Here is a 23,503-nt window from a genome sequence, read left to right on the forward strand (position 1 = left end):
CGCTACTAGCCACTTCTCCAGCCAAGATATCAACACATCGTTGTATCTCTCGCCCGCGCCTCGGGCACTTGCCGGCGCATGCCTCTGAAGCGGCTGAACCCCTGGGCCTATACACGAGGCTAGTAGCGTGGACAGTTCAAGCGCCGGATGAACTAGCGGCTAGTACTATCCCTGTGTACAGGCACCTTAACCTCAGATGCGGTGAACGCAAAATTACGTAATTTAACGATGCCAGGAAGTCAGATTCGATCCGCGGCCTGGTGGTGCACGGCAGGTTCTATGCGTGGCCGGAGGAAGACAAAGCCGAATGGTTCACGGCTGATTGGTGGATGTCCGGAGAGATCCAAGGCGTTCGATTCAGGGCTTATGGTGCACAAAATTGTTGGTGCACGGCTGCGCTCCTGTGACGGGCCTGGGTTGAGTCTTGATCGGCTGGGAGCCGGGTTATTCAGTCGTCTCCCGCCAGCCCTACTGTGAGGTTCTACGTGAACGCACCGCGCTCTGTTGCTCCACTAGCGATCTTTTGCCCCCAACGCTAGTGCTGGCGGCTGTGCTATAAAAGCTTCGTTTAAGCAGTATAGTCTCTTACGTTGGGGTTGGCTATTTCAAACGTGTTGCTTCAAGTTTAATTAAAGTGTGGTTACTAAATAAAATTTACATTTTATCCGTATGAACTGTAGTTTAAATGAATAATCAAGTGCAATTAAATACCAGCGATTCAAAAATTTACGTTTTATCCGTATGAACTGTAGTTTTAATGAATAATCAAGCGCAATTAAATACCAGTGATTCAAATTTTTTCCTGATCAGTGTATTTTGACAAGATGCTTGCCGGCGTTTTGCCGTAAGGCTCGAACATTCAGACAAGATTGAAGTTGCGGCGAATCTCCGATGACAGACTAATAACCTAATTTGACTCAAAGTTAATACTACCTCATGAAATTGACTTGAATGAGTACAGTTAATTGCAACAAAAAGACCGCTTTTCGATCTTCTTTTGTACATGTTGACGTATCCAGACCATGACTAACTTCACGCGCACGCGGCACGAGCGCGACCAAGACCAAGCGGTGGGGTGAAGAATACGAGCGAAGATATATTCTATATTTACTGATGTGAAGAAGGCAGTTAAGAATAGTCATACAAGAGACATAATATAGAACATATCCATACATATTTATAAGGCAATCTTGTCAATAGTCTACGCACATAACAATTATACGCTGCGCCATTGAAGGCCCACAGCGCGCACAGTCCAGGCAATTTGCAGCACAGTGGCCGAGTCTGCGATGAGGTCGTCGAAACTTGCGAAAAAGTCGTACTTAGAAATTTCGTAAAACTTAGCAAAAGAGCCGTACAACTTAGCAACTAAGTCGTAAAACTTTGCAAAAGAGTCGCACATCTTAGGAACTAAGTCGTACAACTTAGCAAAAGAGTAGTACAACTTAGTAACTAAGTCAGAGACAAACCGAAGCTACCCAGTAGGACAGGTTAGGTCAACGCGTCACTCGCAATCCCAATCCACGACCACCGCAGCACTTGCGACCACAGCAGCACTTGCAATCACCGCAGCACTTGCGACCCCCGCAGCACTTGCGACCACCGCAGCACTTGCGACCACCGCAGCACTTGCGACCACCGCAGCACTTGCATACCTATGTTACAGTAACATTATGGTATTATGGTGTACCTATGTTACAGTAACATTATGGTATTATGGTGTACCTATGTTACAGTAACATTATGGCATGCTTATGTTACATCAACATTATGACCTGGTTATATTCCAGTAACATGATAGCGTGCTCCTGTTACAGCAACATGTTAACGGCTAATTGGGACGCAGGAAAAGCTAATGTTCCGTCAGCCCTTCGAAATATCCCAGCTTCAGTCTTGCCCACTTACTGAACGTCCCATGTCCAGATTGCAGATTGACATGTTAATTTGTTCAACTGTAATTGACATGTTAATTTGTTCAGCTGTAATTGACATGTTAATTTGTACGGTTGTACGTACATGTTGTCTTCACATGCTTAGTTATTATTGCTTACTCGTGCACCAACACTCCGTGATGAACATGAATGCTTGACTGGAAAACTTGCCCTTCATCCACCGATCAATCATCAAAAAAAAAAAAAAAAAACACGACTAAAGAAATGAACGGAGAAGCGCTCTAACCCAATTTTTGTTCGGACGACGAACGTGATAACCCCACACCGGTGAACCTGCATACCAAAGGCAGCGCATGGCGGCAAAGGGGATGGTATAAGTGACAGGTATATGCTACGTATAATAAGAAAGCTTTCAATTATAATAACATACGGAACAAATAAGGCTAAATATCAATAAGTTGATTTAGGGGCGAGATATGAAGGCATACGGCGTTGCCACACCACAGGGAATCGAGGTATCACAGTGGACCTCCACCGTCCAGGTTAAATAAAAGGCAGCAAACTGCAACAAATAATACGTGGGCGAATAAATGAGCAGAAATTGAAGACGTCCGTAGCGAGCTGCAGCGTTATTATCGTGGCCGCCTTACGAGGGTGACCGCCTTACGAGGGTGACCGCCTTACGAGGGTGACCGCCTTACGAGGGTGACCGCCCTACGAGAGTTACCATCACGCAGAAGCGATGGTCTGGAATGCGATGGAGTAAGGAATGCGCCGCGATCTGCCCAGACTGGGGAAGTTAACCTCTTGGGTTATCCCCAAATCATCCATATAAATTCATTCTGGCCTAACGGATTAGGGGAGCAAAACTCGGGGAGGATAGAATATTGATAGCCACCTGTGTCACTCAGCCCTCTTCCACAGCGGCCAGAATGTAAGTTTTGCCACGTGTGTTTCTTGCTGAACTCAACAAACTTGATAAGAAAAGCGCAGCGTAACAGCGAACATAAATAATTTTTTGAAATGTCAATTCTAATATTTTTAAACTCTCAATTAAACAATAAATCAATTAAACAATAAAGAAACACCGATCCCATTAGCGGTGACACGAGCCTTGACGGCGCAGAGAGAAAAAAAGATGTACGAAGTGGCGGCAACAACGGCAACAACATCGTGTTATCTGACGACAATAATCACGAGGAAATGATCGTAGAGGTAAAACATGATGAACTATACAACATGCAAAACCTCTCCTTACGCTATTATATTATTCGTAAATATGTAGATAAATTCAGTGGAAAGTTTCAAATCAGCAAGCCCCACTTGCCACCCTACGGTGAGTGAGGGTCCCAACCTGGGCCTCCTGGGACGTGGTGGGGAGTGTGACGGGGACACAGAGAACAACAAGACTTGGTCCCAACTGAGGCAACAACAACAACCCACCGTTGTTATTCTAGACCGAACGACAACAACAACAACGCGACACCCAGCCAGTTATCCTAGCTGCATCGGTGCGCGTAATTATCTTAGCTTAGCTGCATTGGTGCGCGTGGTTACATTATCTTGGCTCTATTTTAAAGAAAGTTTCTTTCCTTCTTAACGCGCGTCAGGTCACGCACCACCCAGTGCAGTGTGAGGACATCACCAAACGACCCAGCAGCTGAGGTGTCAGGTGCCCGGCAGCTGTCATTCCTGCACCACCAAGACTGACCGATGCAGACAAACGACACAAGGAGATGAAGCAACCGTAACAACAAGGCAACCGCAACAACAGGGCAACCGGGCAAGAGCAACAACTGGGCAACCACAACACCAGGGCAACCGCAACACCAGGGCAACCGTAACAACAAGGCAACCGCAACACTAGGGCAACCGCAACACCAGGGCAACCGTAACAACAAGGCAACCGCAACACCAGGGCAACCGTAACACCAGGGCAACCGCAACACCATGGCAACCGCAACACCAGGGCAACCGCAACACCAGGACAACCACAACACCAGGACAACCGCAACACCAGGACAGCCGCAACAACAGGGCAACCGAGCAAGAGCTACAACTGGGCAACCACAACTGCGGTGCAACAACCGCGCAACCGTAACAACCAGGCTAATGAGGTGTAGCGGAGTTGACGTTAATCGACCCCAGCGAAGCCAACGGTGCCCTCGATGGCCTTGATGAGCTTCTGGCGCAGGTCGTGGTAGGACTGGTAGGCCGGCAGGTCAAGGCGGTTGAAACTGAGCACAAAAAATTACATCAGTGTCCCGTTCTGCCGGGTGAGCTGTTCACCAAGTTGGCAGTGAAAATAAATTTATGCAACGCTGTGAAAAATAGTTTTGAAAAGCATGCTTCCTTCATTCTAAATGCTTACACATAAAGTCAAAACCTCTGCCGTTTTTATAATACTTGCACCTCGAAACGTTTCGCATTGACTTAAGTTAGACGTGTTAGAAGCTTCCTTCATCGCCACCCACCATGTATGTGAGCGGGGGTAGTTGGTGCTGTCCCCCCACATCTCGATGGTGAAGAGCTGGGGGCCGTTGCTGCCGTAGAGCTCCTTGAAGCCGTTCATAGGCACCCGCGACGTGCCCGTCACGAACTGCAGCAGCCGCGCCCGCATTTCGTTGTCGAACGACAGCACAACCTGTCGCCAGGAACTCATGTTCAGGTCACGCGTTTCAACCCAATGCTTCTGCTTACCAGGCCTCCAATAGCATTGGCGAGGTTAACTTATCCTAAACCCAATAGGATAAGACCAGCATTGAGCTGCTATGCTTCTACCACTTCTCCCCCGCCAGAACCACTGGATGACGATGTGGTTGGGGTGCTATCCTACCTCTACTCACCCGCCAGAACCACAGCTACTCACCCGCCAGAAACACTGCTACTCACCCGCCAGAACCACAGGATGACGATGTGGTTGGGGTGCTATACTACCACTACTCACCCGCCAGAACCACTGGATGACGATGTGGTTGGGGTGGTACTCGCCCTTGTAGACGGTGTTGGCACGCCAGTCCTTCACATCGATGGACACGATGCCGCACATGAGCAGCTCCAGCTCGTTCTGGTGGCCATACGTGGGAGAATTAACTCACATAGCAATGTTTAATAGTTCTGGTGGCCATACGTGGGAGAATTAACACTCATGGCAATGGTCAATAGTTCTGGTGGCCATACGTGGGAGAATTAACACTCATAGCAATGGTCAATATTCAGCGATGAGAGAGAGACATGTTTAGCAGCCATGACCACGGCATGCAAGATTCAAGTCTAAACAGAACTGGCAATTAATAAGTCACTCACTTCACAGGATTAGAAGTAAGGAACATACAACAAATCTAACAATCTTTTTGGAGGTTCTCACTTCAGATTTATTTAGATTCCAGATCAAATGTTTAACTCGATCATTTAAATTTATCAGGCTATTCATTTGAACAGAAACTTTAGAGAGCCTACCATCTAATTTTCTATGAAGACCCTCGTTCTAACCTTCACACTGGCACTAGGCGAGCCTATAAAAACTTTTTTCCTCTCGCTGTTAAGCAATATTTAAAATTTAACAATGTAGATAATTTTCGAAAGACAATCTATTGCAATTCTTAAGAAAATCATCACAGCGTTAATGATGAGATATGCATGCATGATGTGTATTGGTTGCATGACAAGTGAGAGAGTAGATTCATAGATTCATGTCTCCAACACCCGCGCAACTGCTGAAATAAATACTTTCTATGACATGAAACTAACAAGAGTTATTATGTATACATACATTAAGTAATCATACATTCAATTCTTCGGAAGGCAAACACCAAAAGTTAATAAATTTTCAAGAACAAACAAACCTCATCGAAGATCTTGATGTGCGAGATGGGGACAACCTCGTTGAAGCCGTCCTTGAACGCGTCCATTTGGTCCTTGACGCGCTCCACGAACCGCCACTTGATCACCAACCTGCGCCACAGAGAAGGTTATTAATTAAATATTTTAGTATTTATTGTTACGATTATTATTATTAGTACATCTTGCTTTTTACTAGTCTGGTACAGCTGGTACAGCGAGGTTAGTGTACAGCATCTCACTACTTACTAGTCTGCTGGTACAGCGAGGTTAGTGTACAGCATCTCACTACTTACTAGTCTGCTGGTACAGCGAGGTTAGTGTACAGCATCTCACTACTTACTAGTCTGCTGGTACAGCGAGGTTAGTGTACAGCATCTCACTACTTACTAGTCTGCTGGTACAGCGAGGTTAGTGTACAGCATCTCACTACTTACTAGTCTGCTGGTACAGCGAGGTTAGTGTACAGCATCTCACTACTTACTAGTCTGCTGGTACAGCGAGGTTAGTGTACAGCATCTCACTACTTACTAGTCTGCTGGTACAGCGAGGTTAGTGTACAGCATCTCACTACTTACTAGTCTGCTGGTACAGCGAGGTTAGTGTACAGCATCTCACTACTTACTAGTCTGCTGGTACAGCGAGGTTAGTGTACAGCATCTCACTACTTACTAGTCTGCTGGTACAGCGAGGTTAGTGTACAGCATCTCACTACTTACTAGTCTGCTGGTACAGCGAGGTTAGTGTACAGCATCTCACTACTTACTAGTCTGCTGGTACAGCGAGGTTAGTGTACAGCATCTCACTACTTACTAGTCTGCTGGTACAGCGAGGTTAGTGTACAGCATCTCACTACTTACTAGTCTGCTGGTACAGCGAGGTTAGTGTACAGCATCTCACTACTTACTAGTCTGCTGGTACAGCGAGGTTAGTGTACAGCATCTCACTACTTACTAGTCTGCTGGTACAGCGAGGTTAGTGTACAGCATCTCACTACTTACTAGTCTGCTGGTACAGCGAGGTTAGTGTACAGCATCTCACNCACGACACAGTCAGCACGACACAGTCAGCACGGCACAGTCAGCACGACAGTCAGCACGACACAGTCAGCACGACACAGTCAGCACGACACAGTCAGCACGGCACAGCCAGCACGGTAGTGGGTCCGGTGACCCACCTTGATCCAGAGCAAGGAGTTGTAGTACTCAGAGTCGACGCTCTCCATGTCCTTGAGCTCGATGGGCTTCTCCAGCATCATCTTGTAGAAGGGGCGGATGAAGAAAGCTGAGGGCAAACCACGGTAAAAGTGACGGAGAAGTAAGGGTAACTCGAGCATGCTGACTGAGAGCGGGCGACGCCTACAAGGGACAGTGTTCGCAGCATGCCGGGGCTCGAACTTACTAATTTGAATTGGATCACTATAATATAGCAAGGTTTAATTATCTAATAAATTTATAAAGCGACATTTCACAATAATTAAGAACAGTGCTAGGAACACACGGACCATCGAGCAGCTTACCGGGGCTCGAACCTACTAATTTGCACTGGACCATTATACTATAGAAAGTTTTAATTATCTAATAAGTTTATAAAGCGATATTAAACGTTAATTAAGCAATGGACCATTATACTATAGCAAGTTTTAATTATCTAATAAGTTTATATTGCGACATTAAACGTTAATTAATAACAATGCTGGGAAGACACGGACCGTCGAGCAGCTAGCCGGGGCTGGAACCTACTACTTGCACTGGACCATTAAGGGGGGAGGTGTCAGGGGGAGTGGCACAGGGAGGGGGGAGGTGTCAGGAGGAGTGGCACAGGGAGAGGGGAGGTGTCAGTGGGAGGAGAGGCGTCACAGGGAGGGAAGGTATCAGAGGGAGGGGAAGTGTCAGGGGGAGGGAAGGTATCAGAGGGAGGGGAAGTGTCAGGGGGAGGAGAGGTGTCAGGGGGAGGGGAAGTGTCAGGGGGAGGGGAGGTATCAGAGGGAGGGGAAGTGTCAGTGGGAGGGGATGTGTCAGGGAAGTGGCACAGGAGAGATGTCATTTGAGGCTCAGAATTAACTGGAGGGAAGCTATATATCAATGCGATTGGAACTCTGGAGGCACGTCTAGCCTACAAATCGCTAAGCTCACCCCCACCCCACCCGCACACCACCGCCACACCACTTATTTAGCACAACATTGACAGAGCCGCCTACCACAACCTGCTCACTTACGACACTGACTCCTTCACCCACTTCACCCACCTCACCCACCTCGCCCTCCACATCCACCCCACCCACAACACCCACCCCACCCACCTCGCCCTCGAACTCAATCCAGAGTTTGGTGCGCAGGAGGTCGGTGCGCTGGACGCTGCTGATGATGGCGAAGGAGTCCTCGAGGATATTGCCGCGCTTCACCTTCAGGTCGAACTTGTTCGGCACGTTCGTCTGTAAGGCAAGCGACATTAGAACTTGATGACTATACTGCTTATAACAAGCTTTATTACATGCATACTTCCTTACTTATACTTGCAACACCAAAACCAGCAACATGTAACCCCGTACCACCCACCGGCTTGGGGAGGCACGTCTTGAAGTACCCCAATACCCAGTACCACCCACCGGCTTGGGGAGGCGCGTCTAGAAGTACCCCAGCACCCAGCACCCAGTACCCCCTACCACCCACCGGCCTGGAAAGACGCCACTAGAAGGAACCCAGCACCCCGTACCACCCACCGGCTTGGGGAGGCGCGTCTTGAAGTACTCCAGTACCCCGTACCACCCACCGGCTTGGGGAGGCGCGTCTTGAAGTACCCCAGTACCCCCGTACCACCCACCGGCTTGGGGAGGCGCGTCTTTAAGTACCCCAATACCCAGTACCACCCACCGGCTTGGGGAGGCGCGTCTAGAAGTACCCCAGCATCCAGTACCCAGTACCCCGTACCACCCACCGGCTTGGGGAGGCGCGTCTTGAAGTACTCGTACTTCTGCTTGTAGTCGCGGCTGTAGGGGATGGCCTTGCCTGCGATGGCGGGGTTGTGGAGGCGGGGATCCTCCCACGTGGTGGTGCGGTTCTCTGCTCAGACAAGGGGCGTGGTTAGCACTTCAATGGCTCAGCTCTTTCATACTTGATTAAATTACTATAAATTATATTACATTATCATGATAAAAAGAGGAAATATATCATCGTATATTTCCCGACTGCCAGCCATGAGGCCGAGCATGTCTTGATGATGATGATTTTTACTCATATCTCATAGCCTCATTGTGGTCCTCCCAGCCCTCACTGTGGTCTATGAAGAATATCCTAGCGTCGGTGTGGACCCGCTGCTCCCAGCCGTCGGGCAGCGGTCCCAGCTCTGTCTCTTATACACATCTAGATGTGTATAAGAGACAGGTAGAGGCCAGGTACTCACGTGGCCGAGTACTCGAAGAGGCCGTAGTAGAGGCCAGGTACTCACGTGGCCGAGTACTCGAAGAGGCCGTAGTAGAGGCCAGGTACTCACGTGGCCGAGTACTCGAAGAGGCCGTAGTAGAGGCCAGGTACTCACGTGGCCGAGTACTCGAAGAGGCCGTAGTAGAGGCCAGGTACTCACGTGGCCGAGTACTCGAAGAGGCCGTAGTAGAGGCCAGGTACTCACGTGGCCGAGTACTCGAAGAGGCCGTAGTAGAGGCCAGGTACTCACGTGGCCGAGTACTCGAAGNGGCCGTTGGGGGCTGCCAGACACACCTATAAAGAAGACCCGGCCGTTGGGGGCTGCCAGACCCACCTATAAAGAAGACCCTGCCGTTGGGGGCTACTTGACTCGTCCAGTTCCGGGGCAGCGGCGCGTCGTCGGCGGCCTGAGGGGAGGGAGGGGGTGAGGGTAGTGATACACGAGGGTACCGTGCCACGGTACACGAGGGTAGCGTGCCACGTACACATAGAAATAACGCTACCAACTCTGCGTCGCCCTGGCTCACATCGTGATATTTGAAGTCACTCAATCTTTTGACTCAACGATTTTTCAGACACACTTAACAATAGCTCCCATTGACACACTTGGTCGTTGACACACGCGCTGTTGACCCACCTTGACGTAGACTCACCTTGACNGGGAAATAACAAGTGGAGAGCCTGTCTCTTATACACATCTAGATGTGTATAAGAGACTGGGTGCCACCTACTCGGTACAATGTAATGAGAGTGCCAGCTACAGTGCCAAGCATGGGTGCCACCTACTCGGTACAATGTAATGAGAGTGCCAGCTACAGTGCCAACATGAGTGCCACTATTTCAAAACAATCCTAGGCTGTGCACTGTGCAGTGCCTACCCTTATCTCCGGAGAGCCCTGGCATTAGCACGCCCCTCACTTCAGGAAGCTGCTCCACCCTGGACCCTGGACGCCCATCTCCTCAGTAAGCTCCTCTGCTCAGGACGCTCCTCACCTTAGGAAGCTCCTCAGCCGCAGCGGCGCAACTAAAGCAGCGCAAGGCTTCATCCCAGGGTCCCTCGGAAGCCTGGGGCTGTCCGCACCCAACACACACAGCCCCAGCAACGCTGTCACTTGCGCCCTCAGCAGCAGCACCTCTAACTGCGTCTTCTACTCCAGCACCCCCTGCCGCAGCGTCAGTGGCCTCTACCATTTCATTGGCACGGCTGTCACCACATGACTCCGCAGGAGTGTTGCCACCACAGCACTTCAGAGGTAAATTTGCTACGTCTCTCGCCGCAGAAATGGCGCAGCCGCGAGAAGCGTCCCCCAGCGCGACCACGGCACCAGTGACAGCGGAGTCAGTGATACTAGTGACCGCAGCATCAGTGACACTAGTGACCGCGGAATCAGGCAGGGCGGAGTCAATGGCACAAGTGACCGCGGCATCAGTGACAGCGAGGCCAGTGGTACAGGTGACTGTGGAGCAATCACCATCAGTGACTGTGGAGCAAGTTGCGAAAGTTGCCGCGGCATCGGTGGTAGCATAAATACTCGTATCTGGATATCCCAAAAGATCATTTGCAGCAGCAACCAAGTCGCTTGCAGGATCAGAAATACTAGAAATATCAGTCCCAGCAGTTGAAGTGTCAGAACCTGCAGTGGAAGAATCTTTAGCAGTAGACCCATCAGCAGCCCCAGCAGTAGACACATCAGCAGCCTCAGCAGTAGACCCATCAACAGCCTCAGCAGTAGACACATTAGCAGCCTCAGCAGTGGACACATCAACAGTCTCAGCAGTAGACCCATCAGCAGCCTCAGCAGTAGACTCATCAGCGGCCTCAGCAGAGCACTCATTGACTGCTTTTACCTGTGCATCACTGTTATCATTGTTTTCAGTTGGTGCAACGGCTGGACCGCGACCTGACAGAGGCGAGTCAACAGACGACGAATAAATAATGTTATCAACAATGACGTGGGCCAAGTCCTCGCTCTCGTCATTGAAGAGCTTCTCATTTCCGTCAGCGTCTTCCTCCCAGTCGTTAGAGTCGTCACTGCAGTTACCAACATCACTGACTCCAGGCTTGTCTCCACGAGGGCCATAGTCGTCTGTTGCGTGTTGCTGCTGCAGTGGCGTGTTGCCATCTTCGTTCTGACGTGTAGTGTTGCCATCTTCGCTCTGACGTGGCGTGTTGCCATCTCCGCTCAGACGTGGCGTGTTGCCATCTTCGTTATGACGTGGCGTGTTGTTACCGTCATCTAGTGCAAAGTGAGCTTCGTCGAACACTGAGAAGTCATCGTCCTCAAGCTGTACGATGAGCGAATAAAAACTGTCGCGGCGCGCCACTCAAAGGTTGTGATGAGAAGCGGGGAAATTAATCAAGGAACAGGGAAAATTAATATCAGATAGCATTGAAATAACAAGCGGAGAGCAGGGAAATAACAAGCGGAGAGCAGGGAAATAACAAGCGGAGAGCAGGGAAATAACAAGTGGAGAGCAGGGAAATAACAAGTGGAGACCAGGGAAATAACAAGTGGAGAGCAGGGAAATAACAAGTGGAGAGCAGGGAAATAACAAGTGGAGAGCAGGGTAATAACAAGTGGAGAGCAGGGTAATAACAATTCAACAAAAGAACAAACAATCAATCAATGCAAGGAAATAGCAGCAGCAGTAATAGAAGGTTGGCATTAACAGGACGCAGTCCATGCAGCGTGAGGACAAATAATAAAGTGAGAACATCATGCATTTGGAATGAAGAAATATGTAAGTGAATTGAAAGAACATATAACTAAATTGAAGGATCATATAGTATGAGCACTGAATAAAAATGTGTGTATCACAGAAAATATAACTGTAGTAAAGAAAAATGAAAGTGAAGTACGTGAAAATATGAGGTAAGTAAAGAAAAAAATAAGTGAAGTTAGGACACATGTGGAGTAATCGCGCGCTACGGCGCTGTTAGCACAGACACGAGACGCTGGCAACAGCCTAGAGGTGCCAGCAACATTTGGCTGCCGGCAATATGAGATGCCGGTAATATGAGGTGCCGGCAACACGCCCCCTCACCCGACTGAGGATGGCGGTGTTGTCGTGGCGGTGGCGGGCGTCGTCGTCGGCTGAGATGTGGAAGCGGCGGCGGAATTCGTTGTTGAACTCCAGCTGCGCGGACTCCATGCGGGACACGCGCGCCGCCCCCGCCCCGCCGCTAGCACTGCACGACCACAACACACTTGTGATGCATGTTACGGTGTGTGTTACGGTGCATATTACGGTGTGTGTTACGGGACATGTTATGGGACATGTTATGGGACATGTTACGGTGTGTTACGGTGCATGTTACGGTGCATGTGTTACGGTGTGTGTTACGGTGCATGTTACGGGAAATGTTACGGTGCATGTTACGGTGCATGTTACGGTGTACGGTGCATATTACCGCTCCAGGACCAGTAAAGCAAATTTAAGTAATATTGCACTGTACATATAATGAATATACGAGGTACTATGGTGTACGGTGCATGTTATGGTGCATGTTACAGATCCAAACCCAATAAAGCAAATTCAAGTAATATTGCATATAACATAGTATAATAAATGTACGAGGTGCACACCACGCATGAGGTTTAGTTATGAACTGAACTGTCGGCCGACCGCTCACGTTGGTTCTGCAGCAGTGGTTCACGTACCTCGTAGGCTTCTCCCACTGGGTGGTTCGCGTCACGTGGTTCACGTAGCAGGTTCTGCCGTTGGCGTCCTGCCTCTCCTCCCAACTGTCGGGCAGACCCGCCCGGCTACCGCGGCTCGTCCCCAGCATGATCTGGGGGAGGGGAGGGGTTAGGCCAGCATGATCTGGGGGAGGGGAGGGGTTAGGCCGGCATGATCTGGGGGAGGGGAGGGGTTAGGCCGGCATGGCTGCTACATGTCTACATTATTATCCACAATCAATATCATTAATAGTTATTGCCATCATCACGAGTGATTCATGACACTTATTACCAGTTATTTTGATTATTATTACCTGTATTTATTTCGGTTAACTATGATTGGTTCCCTGGAACCTCCTAACCCCCCTCCCCCTAGTGCCCCCAGGTCCCTACAGCCCCTAAAGTGGGGGACTACCTTCCCCCAGCATCAGAAAACTCCCCTCCCCCTAGTGCCCCCAGGTCCCCACAGCCAATAATAGTGGGGGCCACCTTCCTCCAGCATCAGAAAACCCCCCTCCCCCCTAGTACCCTCAGGTCCCCATAGCCCCGAAAGTGGGGGACCACCTTCCCCCAGCATCAGAAAACCCCCCTCCCCCTAGTGCCCCCAGGTCCCCACAGCCAATAATAGTGGGGGGGCCGCCTTTCCCCAGTATTAGAAAGCGAGTCCTGTAACCCCCGCGATGGGGAGCACTGTACCGGGGCAGGCTGCTCCTCGTGCCCTGGGGTGTGGGCATCAATGCTGAGCACCTCCCAGCTGGGGTCGTCGGGGCTCGCCTCCCCTCCTGCCGCTGCTGGAGGAGGACCAGGGGTTGCAGCCGCCGCTGTGGTGCTGGAGGAGCTCCGTTGCCTGGGGGAAAGAACGTAAACTTCAGCATTCAGGCGCGACCAGGGCACGACGTGTGCACGTTACGCACGTCAAACTCACGTCACGTCGTTAGTGTCACGGCACGACGTGTGCACGTTACGCTCACGCCCTGTCTCTTATACACATCNCATGCAATATGTCAGTAACATGAGAACATGTCATGCAATATGTCAGTAACATGAGAACATGTCGTGCAATATGTCAGTAACATGAGAACATGTCGTGCAATATGTCGGTAACATGAGAACATGTCATGCAATATCTCAGTAACATGAGAACATGTAATGCAATATGTCAGGAACATGAGAACATGTCATGTTCTCATGTTGCCAATATGTTGCCAACATGTTGGCAACATATTGCATAACAGGCAACATAAAATTTTCTGTGCGCCCGCTTGCTCCCGAAGAAAATTTTCATATATTATTAGCACATGTTAGGAAACATGGAGAGCCGCATATGGAGCAACGCACCATACAACAAACAAACATTAAAATAAATATGCACAGAACAGACATGTAGTCTACAAGAACATGTGCCACATATATGACAGCCAGTCCCCCCCTGCGTGGCTGTAGCCTCCTACCTGCATGGCTGTAGCCCCCCACCTGCGTGGCTGTAGCCCCCCACCTGCGTGGCTGTAGCTTGTAGCGGCTGCGGGTGGTGGCCCTGGCGTCGCTGCTGGGGGGGATGGTTGCCACGGGCACCTCGAGCTGCCCTAGGAAGTCGTCCCGCGTGATGCGGTTCTCGTCGTACACCTCCAGCAGCAACTTGTGGTCCTGGGGCTTCACCTGCCCACGGCATCAAATTAGAATAACGTAACATGTTAGCAACATATTGTGGCATCAAATTAGAATAATATAACATGTAAGAAGCATACTGTGGCATCGAATTAGAATAACGTAACATGTTGGCAGCATATTGTGGCATGCATACATGGCATTCTGTACAGTGAGTATTGCATTGGGAACCTTTTTCAGTAGAATATACAATTTAAAGATTGTGCTTTAGTTAAATTATCTTTGATTGCAAATTAATTTTACTTGTAATTGTTTAAAATCATCATAACTCGATCCTATGTTTGATACGTCACCACATTGCGCCAGTTTGATTTATTTGACATTATAAATTTTACATTCTCATTCATTTAGCATCTATTTGTTTGAAAACTTATCCAATTTCATCATTTTGAAATGGGGTTGTTTGGCGTTGTGATTCTCTTTTAGTCTGTCTTTTTACTTCTCCCCATCTTCTCAGAGATTATCGATAAGAACTGTTTATTACTTGCCTGGTTTGCAGTGCACTTTGTACATTAAATAACATCTGTCCAATTGCCTGGTAACTGTCCCATCCTAATTATACATGCCTTTCAGTTGCATGCTTAGGCAGGCAAGCTAGTAATGTAAGATGTAGTTTCTTTTCTTTTAGTATATTGTTCAGCAATTCTTTGCCTGCCCATGATCCATTACCTTGCACTTTTACACTCTGTTACATTGTACACTTTACACGCTGTACACTCCGCTTGATCTGTTTGCTCCTAAACCCTATTACTTAGGACCTTGCTTCTAGCCCAACCATTTTAGCCCTGGGTTACACCCATGAATTTTGTTATAAACTATTTGTACTGTGAAATTCGTTTCCAAATATGTACACTCACAAAAAACAGCATGATATTAGAGTGATGTACGTGCATTTAGCTTGATAAATTAAGGTTTTATGCTCCAAAGAAACAATGTTCCCTGACTAACACTTTGGTGGATATGAGCTAATTATTGAAAGTACATAGCAAGACTGACCAGCACTTCACCATGAGCAATTTCAATCAGATTAAAAATAAATATTAGCAGCAATTTTCATTAAAAATGAAACCCAGAAGTAATTTAAAACACAAGTCACTCACCCGTAGTAAGAACTCTTCATTCCATGTAGGGTTCAGAGTCTGCAAGTAAAGAAGAACATAGACAGCATTAGCAGTAAATAAACCTTCAGTACCGGTATTGCATGAGCGTAATATAATAAAAATTATAATATAAATAAATTGGACATATTCAGGTGCAAATTCCCTTGTGCTAACCGTAGAAAAGAAGCAACAACTACTGGATAATTCAGAGAGAAACAAGGCTGCTAAGGAAATAAATTTACTTCTATCCCATAATATAACAGGAGCAAAACAAAACTAGGTATGAATTACGATAAAAAGAATGAAATCATAACATAGGTGAAAGAGAAAGAAACATGATTCAAGTTGGCTTATTTTTACCACGCTGCTTCCAAATGTGAACACAAATGCAATTAACAAGATAATGAGAAGAAGAAGCTTTGATTTCACAGGCTACAATGTAGGAGGACAGCTACAACATCAGTAGCAGGTTATAGGTACCGTCAACTGGGGTGACTTCGGCCGCGTTTTTTATTTTGTTTTGCAAACAAAAACGGGGTCGTAAACGCCGGGGTCATAAACGCCAGGGTCGTAAACAAGGTCATAAACGCCGGAGTGACTTTGGCCATCGTTTATGACCCCGCTTTTGTTTGCAAAACAAAATCAAAAACGCGGCCGAAGTCACCCCGGCGGCCGAAGTCACCCCGGAGGCCGAAGTCACCCCGGAGGCCGAAGTCACCCCGGAGGCCGAAGTCACCCCAGTTGACGGTACATCATTTCTCATGTCCAATGTTGCAATTTCTACTTTGTCTGATGATGGTAATTTTCTGTGAAAAGCTTTAAATATGAAATATCATAGGCAATTGTTAGTGCATATTGAGGCAAAGAGTTAAGCAGCAGCAAGATCCTTATCAGGGACAGGAGAAACAGCAGGGCATATAAAAATACCTCAAAATTGTTTGATTGTTGCAATGCAGGCAATGGCTAGAATTTATTTTTGAACAAAAAATAATACAATCTATGACCCAAACAAATATCAATTATTTTGCACCAGTTATATTGTCAGCAATATTCTTTAGAGATCATGAATTACTATGGCTCTGGGCCTATACATTCAAAAAAAGTTAAGAGATCGTAAGTTCATCCGCCAATCATTGACGGCCTTTCGAGCAAAATCCACCAATCATAGACAAGAAAATAGTGCGTAATACTTACGTGAACTTAGCGAGTTTTGAAAGTATGGCCCCTGGTTGTCAAACATTCAAGTTCAAAGTTGGTATATTTTCAGAGCTGCCAACAACATGTGCAGTAGGTAGAAGTTAACAAGTGAAGCTAATGTTCAATTCATTAATTCAATAAATTTTCAAGGAAATTGAGGACATGATACTTAAATGATACACAATCACAGGAAGGTTGTGTTGAGTCACTAAGAAAGAGGTCCAAATAAATGAGACTCCAGATCATAGAGCAAACGCAAACTTGTCTTTGGAAAAATTTTGAATTCAATCATCCATTTTGGATGATTCATGTACTAGAGAGCATTTTATGCACTATCATCATACTCAAAAGATTAGATAAAATGTAGAAAAGGCAGTATTTTATGATGATAATAAATAAAAGATATATACCATACTTCTATAAGCAATAAACTGGATTGATAAATGAAGAAAGAAGTGCTAGTTCCCCCCAGGAGTTTAGCAAGGTCAATGTTTTCTGATGATAATAAATAAAAAGTATATACTTCCATAAGCAATAAACTGGATTAATAAATGAAGAAAGCACTGGTTCCCCCCAGCTATTTGGAGGGCAGGCCAAGCAGAGCTTACCTTCTTCATGGTCTTGGTGTACACACAGTCGACAACATTATCGGCTGTAGACTCAGCCTTCAAGTCAATGAGCTCTATCTTTACGTAGGGGTCACTGCAACACAAAACAAGCAAGAGTGCATCTCAGGTCACAGCAAAGCTTTGATGCAGGTCTTCTGTGCTCACACTCATTTATTTTTACAATGTAAAAAAATATAACTCAGTACTCACTGCAGTGAGTGACAGAGAGCGCATTTTCTCATTAACGAAAACTTGAGGTCATGGACAGACAGACAGACAGATGGACAGACAGACAGACGGACAGACAGACATGGCAAGCACAATAGTGCATTTTTTCCATAAACGAGAAAATGCGCTAAAAATTAAGATACTAATGAAGAAATTTAGAGCAAAATGATTTACCATATGTAACTTGGTAAGAATTTGGCAGTGGCTTTCTGATTAGTCAAGTTCAATTAGTAGTAGCTAGTTTTAAACTGAATTAAAATGTCATTGCTACCATGGCATACATGCAATTCTTCTACATGTGTTTCTCTGAATTGAATTACTCAACTCTGAAACCTAAACAAAAGTGTATTTCTGGTTTTGATTCAATGAAGGTAATTGAAAGATCATTTTGCTCTGCATTTTGTGACCTTGACTCACACAAGCCATCAACCTGAAGCAGGAAGTCTAGCTCAGAATAAAAATTTCACAATCAAGAACCATTTAATAATAAAAGCTGTGATGTATGACAACTGACATTTGAAGGCAAAAGTGCAGCACTTATTATTTACAATTATTATGGAAAATAATTTTAATCACCTTCTGACTATTTATGATGAAAAAATTATAGAAGAATGACCGGAAGGGCCAAAAAAATGAACTCTAATACTATCACTAATAACCCCCAATGTCCGAGTTTAGTTCAAAGTGCAAGAGGTCGGCAGACAACATCATGATTGTGTTTCAATAGTCTATCTGTATTATCTATCAACTTGACTCTAAAAACTGATATAAAATTTTTTATGAGCTCTCCTGAGTTTTGGAATTGCAATGATTTAAAGGAGTTGCCTTTTAGAGTTCTTTCTTCAGGAGTCAATTGGAGCTAGAAATAAAATAACCTTCCCATAATTCTAACTTGCATACATTATAAACACAACAACTACTCACAGATCTAAGAGAAAAAATTAATAACTATTTAGGAGAAACTAGGTATTTTTTGAGGCTATTGTTTCTTAATTAATCAATAAAAGTGTTGAGAAATTTTAATTTGCCCAAATGTCATGCAAGCTCTATAGTACCGTACCTGAACGAATGAGGGAGCTAGCAAAAAGTTAGGTAAAAATTCCATGTATGATCTAAAAAGGTGATTCAAGAAAGGGTATGATGCTAACTACAGTATATATATCTGATGCCAAGCATGAAGCACTACTTCCTTTTTATTCAGCCAGTCTATGGCAGCTAGCAACTAAATAGGTTTATACTTGGAATTTGATGCTGGAAATAATTGACTGCATTCTAAATACTCACGAAGCTCCAAAAATGTCCTTCTTTGCCAGCCCAGATGCCGAGTAGACACAGAGCCTCACAAGCTTAGTCACCTCAGTCTGCAAATTAACAGATTTTTAAAAATATATCAACACGACTTGCTATTTATTAAAAAAAAAAGAAGAAAATATCAAAACAAAAATATTCACTTTGTTCTGGAAAGCATCTAGATTTTTTCATTGATTTTAGAGCAAAATTTTCAAACTAATGACAATTAACTTTGAGTTGAGTAAGAGTTATAGAATATCTTTAATTTAATATACCGTATATATTTAATATCTAATATATATTCATTATTAAATATATATATACGTATATATATATTTATTAATAAATAATATCTTTAATTGAATATATGTACATTTAATTAAACATTTAATGACTAGCAAACACTGGCATTTCTTGTTAAGCAGGCCTAGAATGACCAAGCTTGGTGAGTTTAATTTTCACAATCATCTCTACATTTTGGTGAGTTCATTCAGGCATTTCTATGACATTCCTCTTAATTCTAGTATAACTCTTATTTGTCTTGGCCAATAATGATCCTTGTTGCAGTCTTTTTTAATTATTTCAGCACAATAATATATATATATATATACCTATATATACATACATTGGTAATACCACGACAATTATTAGTTGACGTTTTTTAATTTACAGCCCTTGCGGATCAAAAAGTTGTCTAATGCAACTGAGCTTGGTAACCGAGCTCACGTAATTGGTTCTCCAATCAGAATACATAAAACAAGAGACTGCACAAACAGTAAACACATGCAGCACAGAAAACAATTTTTTTTATTTCGTTTGCAAATTTCATGACTTTCTATAACCTGACATGAAATTGAAATTCAATGACTTTTCAGGCCTGGAAAAGAAAACATCAAATTCCATGACTTTCCAGGTTTTTCATGCCCATTAGTCATTACAAACCCTGTTTACAGATGGATAACTTTGAAACTTTGTACACATACTGACATAGTGGCAAACCAGAGCTTTTTTGGAATCAGTTCATTTTTAATTTCCTCAATAACTCAAGATTTATACCAATTTCTTATGTATGATAATGCAGGTATCAAGGATACTTTACTGGTCTACATATAGAACTCAAAAATGAACTTGAAAGAGAGTCTAAAAAACTTTCTGCTTTGCCACTATGCATACTGACATACCACCCAGGCCCAAAATTAGGTAGCCTATTTACCAATTAATTGTTGGAAATGCATATAGCCAAGCCTACTATGATTATTAGTGACTACTATCTTTAATCATTATTAATAAATTTTCTAGCATTTTCCTATGATAAGGAAATGTATTGGGTCTATTTTAAGAAACATTTCCTTTTCCCTGGAGCCTGGCAACTTAAGTAAGGTGGCAACTTTAGAGTTAAGGGGCCAGGCATTGATGGTAGACTAACAAATTTTAAAAACAGTAGGTAGGCTATACCTAACCTATAATCTTGATTTAGTCTTACATTTTTGAAAATCACACATTTAATAGATCAATGCTAGTTGCTACAGTATTTTTGGTACATAGAGTTTAATGTCTCATGTACCGTATATCTTCTTCAGCTAAAATTCCACTCACAAGTATAAGAAAAAAATTGTTGTCATCTTTTAAATTAACATTGATCCTCATTCTTACGGATCTTACCTGTCCCTCAGGTACACGATACCCTACAATGTTAGTATTGTGAGCCATTCCCCATCTAGTTGTACTTTATTCTCCAAGCAAGACAATTAATTTATGTCATGTAAATTGATCTTTCAACAACTAGGCTATTCAGGCGGCTTTCGGTTTCGGGATTAATTATGTACGAGAAATCTGAGGTGACAGATAACGTGCATTGTAAAACTAGTATGAGGTTGACCCACAAAAAGCTCAGCTTTGCGGATGGAGGTAGTTGTTCCGTCTGTAACGTAACTGACATCGAAAAAGCGACAACAATCACATGTGTCACATTGTTCCAGTGCCATATTCGAGAGTATGTAAAAAACTTTTACTTCCTCAAAATTCCCCCTAGAAGTCAGTCTTCTTAACTGGTCTCTATTTAATTATTTACCGGGCTTAAATAAATTTTGTTGATCGTAAAATAAACAAATGAGACATTAAACCAGCAGGGTTAACTATTTCCTGCAGCAGTAATACTAATAGAAGTTTTTAGTAATTTAGTAATTTTTTTAGTAGTTTTTTAGTAATTTTTTTCACTCAACAAAATTCATAAGTAACATCGGCACCGTAAAAAAAGATTAGTTGCAGCTATTGAACTTTTTTAGATCATTTTGAGGAGGTCAATTTTATTTTACCTGCTTTCACAAATGACACCGAAACAGCGTGACGCACAGCCAGGCACGGGACTGTTTACGTTTTTCGAACTCAATGACATCACAAGAGAGATGCGCTGAAAGGCGGAAATTCTCGTGCGTCATTTATAGTTCAACCATAGGTAATGCCTACGGCAGATCTAACACTAAAATGTTCTGGGTTCGCGGTCATACCAGCATCCGCAGAAACGAAGCGGCCGATAGAATGACAAATCTCACACACTCCAACGATCGCTCGGCAAGATCCAGTTTGTGTTTTGAGGAGTGGCTGTGTTTGTTAAAGTCCAAATTCTTGGAACACGGGGCATTAATGTGAGCAGGAAAGGTACAGTCTTCATGGAAGGGAACCTTCAGGGCGGTCCTGGTAGCGGTGGTAAATTATGTGGATTATGGATCGCGACCTCGAATGTGCACCAGTTAAATGTGCAGTGGCTCGACTGCGACTCGGACATGCGCTGGAGTGAAGGCCCACTTGGCCCGTTCCAACATGGCTACTTCTAGTATCTGCCTTGAGTGCAACACAAAAGACACAATCATAACATAACATAGTGATCTCGGCGCTGTATTGTAGGCCTGTTGTGGCCTGTCGCCGATTCTTTTAATTTTCGTGCCTCGTTCACAGAAGATCTGAAATCGTGTCATTTGACCGGATATTTTCATGACTGACGATAGTTTGAAATAGCTACTCGACTTCCACCGGGTTCGATATGGTGCTAGGCATTTCAAATCTGAACATATATTTTCCATAGCTTTATCTAGTCTTTTTTTGAACGCGTTCATACTTGGAGCGCCAACGATGTCATCGGGGAGGCTGTTCCACATGTCGGTGATTCGAAGCGAGAAGAAATGTTGGCGCATGGAGAAGTTGCAGCGCAGTTTTTTTAGTTTTTAGCCGTGGCCCCTGGTGTTGGTTCTTGTTTCAAATTCTAGTAATCCTTCGGGGACCTAGTTTAAACCATGAGTATTCTTGTATACTTCAATGAGGTCCCCACGCAGACGGCGATAACTGAGGCTTGGAAACTTCATGATCTTTAATCTTTCTTCATAGGGCTTGCCCTCCAAGTCTGGAATTTTGCACGTCTTTGAACATTCTCTATTAAAGTTTTGTCCTTTTCAAATTCCGGTGACCACACGACGTTTCCAAACTCCAGATTCGGGCGCACGACAGCAACAAATAACTGCTTCATCTCTTCTGCATCTAGGCACTCGTATGAGCGTCTGAGTAGTCCAAGAAGTTTGTTGGATGTGTTAGCTTGCGTTTCAACATGCTTAGAAAATTTCAGCTCCTTGTCGACATAAGCTCCGAGATCTTTTTCCACACTAGACTTTTCAATCATTACTCTCTCGTTGCAACCATGTCTTCTCATACTGTAATCATGCTGTTCATTGTTCTTCCCGAGGTGAAGTAGGGTAACATGGGGCAGCGAGCCCACTGCGGGTCATGGGCCCATAGCGGGTTTCTCGCTAAGTATGGCAGATATTGGTCCGTGTTCTCTACCGCCGGTCGGCAGTTTCACTGGGATTAAGTGTACGGATTTACGTTTTGCTATGTGTTCTCGTTATTAAGTTATTTGTGAATAACTGTTTTAGTCCAGATAAAAATTTTTTTGCTGCTACATAAAATTTTTTTCGATTACTGTAGATGAAGCTTTTGAAATTACTGTGAATTATATTTTCAAAGTAATATTTATAGTGATAATTTTGAGATCAAGTTAAGACTATTAGCTTTTAAAATAAAATGTTGACACGATATAAATAGAAATGATACCTAGTGGGGCAACGGGCCCCCGCGTATCACGGGGCAAAACGCCCACGGTGAAGTCTTGTGTTATACATCATTAGATTTGTCTCAATGATCTTTTCAAACTATGACTAGCTTTTTGAATTACAAATTATACTTCATATTGTATGATTTCTTGATTTGCCGCCTCAAGGCAGCAGGTTTAGTTTCTAGTTATGCGTATTTATGACCCCTTATCGAGTTATTGACTCTTGCCTTGCCAATAGTTGATTTCAGCCAACACCAATGAGCCAAAAGTTGATGAGTTTTTATGGTGTTGGCTGAAATCACGATTAGGTACGAATTCTCTGCACATAATATCTGGATTATGGACGAAACTGGAACGAAGTTTTTTTCTGATCAACTAAATATATTTTTTCTAGTCAAGAATACATTTTTTCATGTCAAGGACGAATTTTTTATCGCAAAGATATCTTTTTCAAGTCAAGGATATATAATGTTATGTCA

At 44.7% G+C, this 23,503-nt stretch overlaps 1 protein-coding gene across 1 annotated transcript; it reads right to left on the reverse strand.

Annotated features, from left to right (window-relative positions):
• Positions 1-1,658: 1,658 nt before the first annotated feature.
• Positions 1,659-20,831, reverse strand: LOC108665204 (E3 ubiquitin-protein ligase Nedd-4). The gene is made up of 20 exons (XM_047882942.1): positions 20,585-20,831; positions 18,917-18,993; positions 17,405-17,498; positions 15,600-15,638; positions 14,330-14,490; positions 13,531-13,681; positions 12,817-12,947; positions 12,200-12,344; positions 10,148-11,440; positions 9,489-9,561; positions 9,006-9,077; positions 8,670-8,794; positions 7,947-8,166; positions 7,554-7,795; positions 7,237-7,276; positions 6,860-7,016; positions 5,738-5,846; positions 4,840-4,959; positions 4,367-4,536; positions 1,659-4,129 (listed from the first exon to the last, which is right to left on the reverse strand). Exons 1-20 carry the CDS (start codon positions 20,630-20,632, stop codon positions 4,027-4,029), a joined length of 3,570 nt encoding a protein of 1,189 aa, XP_047738898.1. The 5' UTR covers positions 20,633-20,831; the 3' UTR covers positions 1,659-4,026.
• Positions 20,832-23,503: the final 2,672 nt, after the last annotated feature.

The sequence above is a fragment of the Hyalella azteca genome, unplaced genomic scaffold (genome assembly GCF_000764305.2).
Source record: "Hyalella azteca isolate HAZT.00-mixed unplaced genomic scaffold, Hazt_2.0.2 contig11653, whole genome shotgun sequence".
NCBI classification, from domain to species: Eukaryota; Metazoa; Arthropoda; class Malacostraca; order Amphipoda; family Hyalellidae; genus Hyalella; species Hyalella azteca.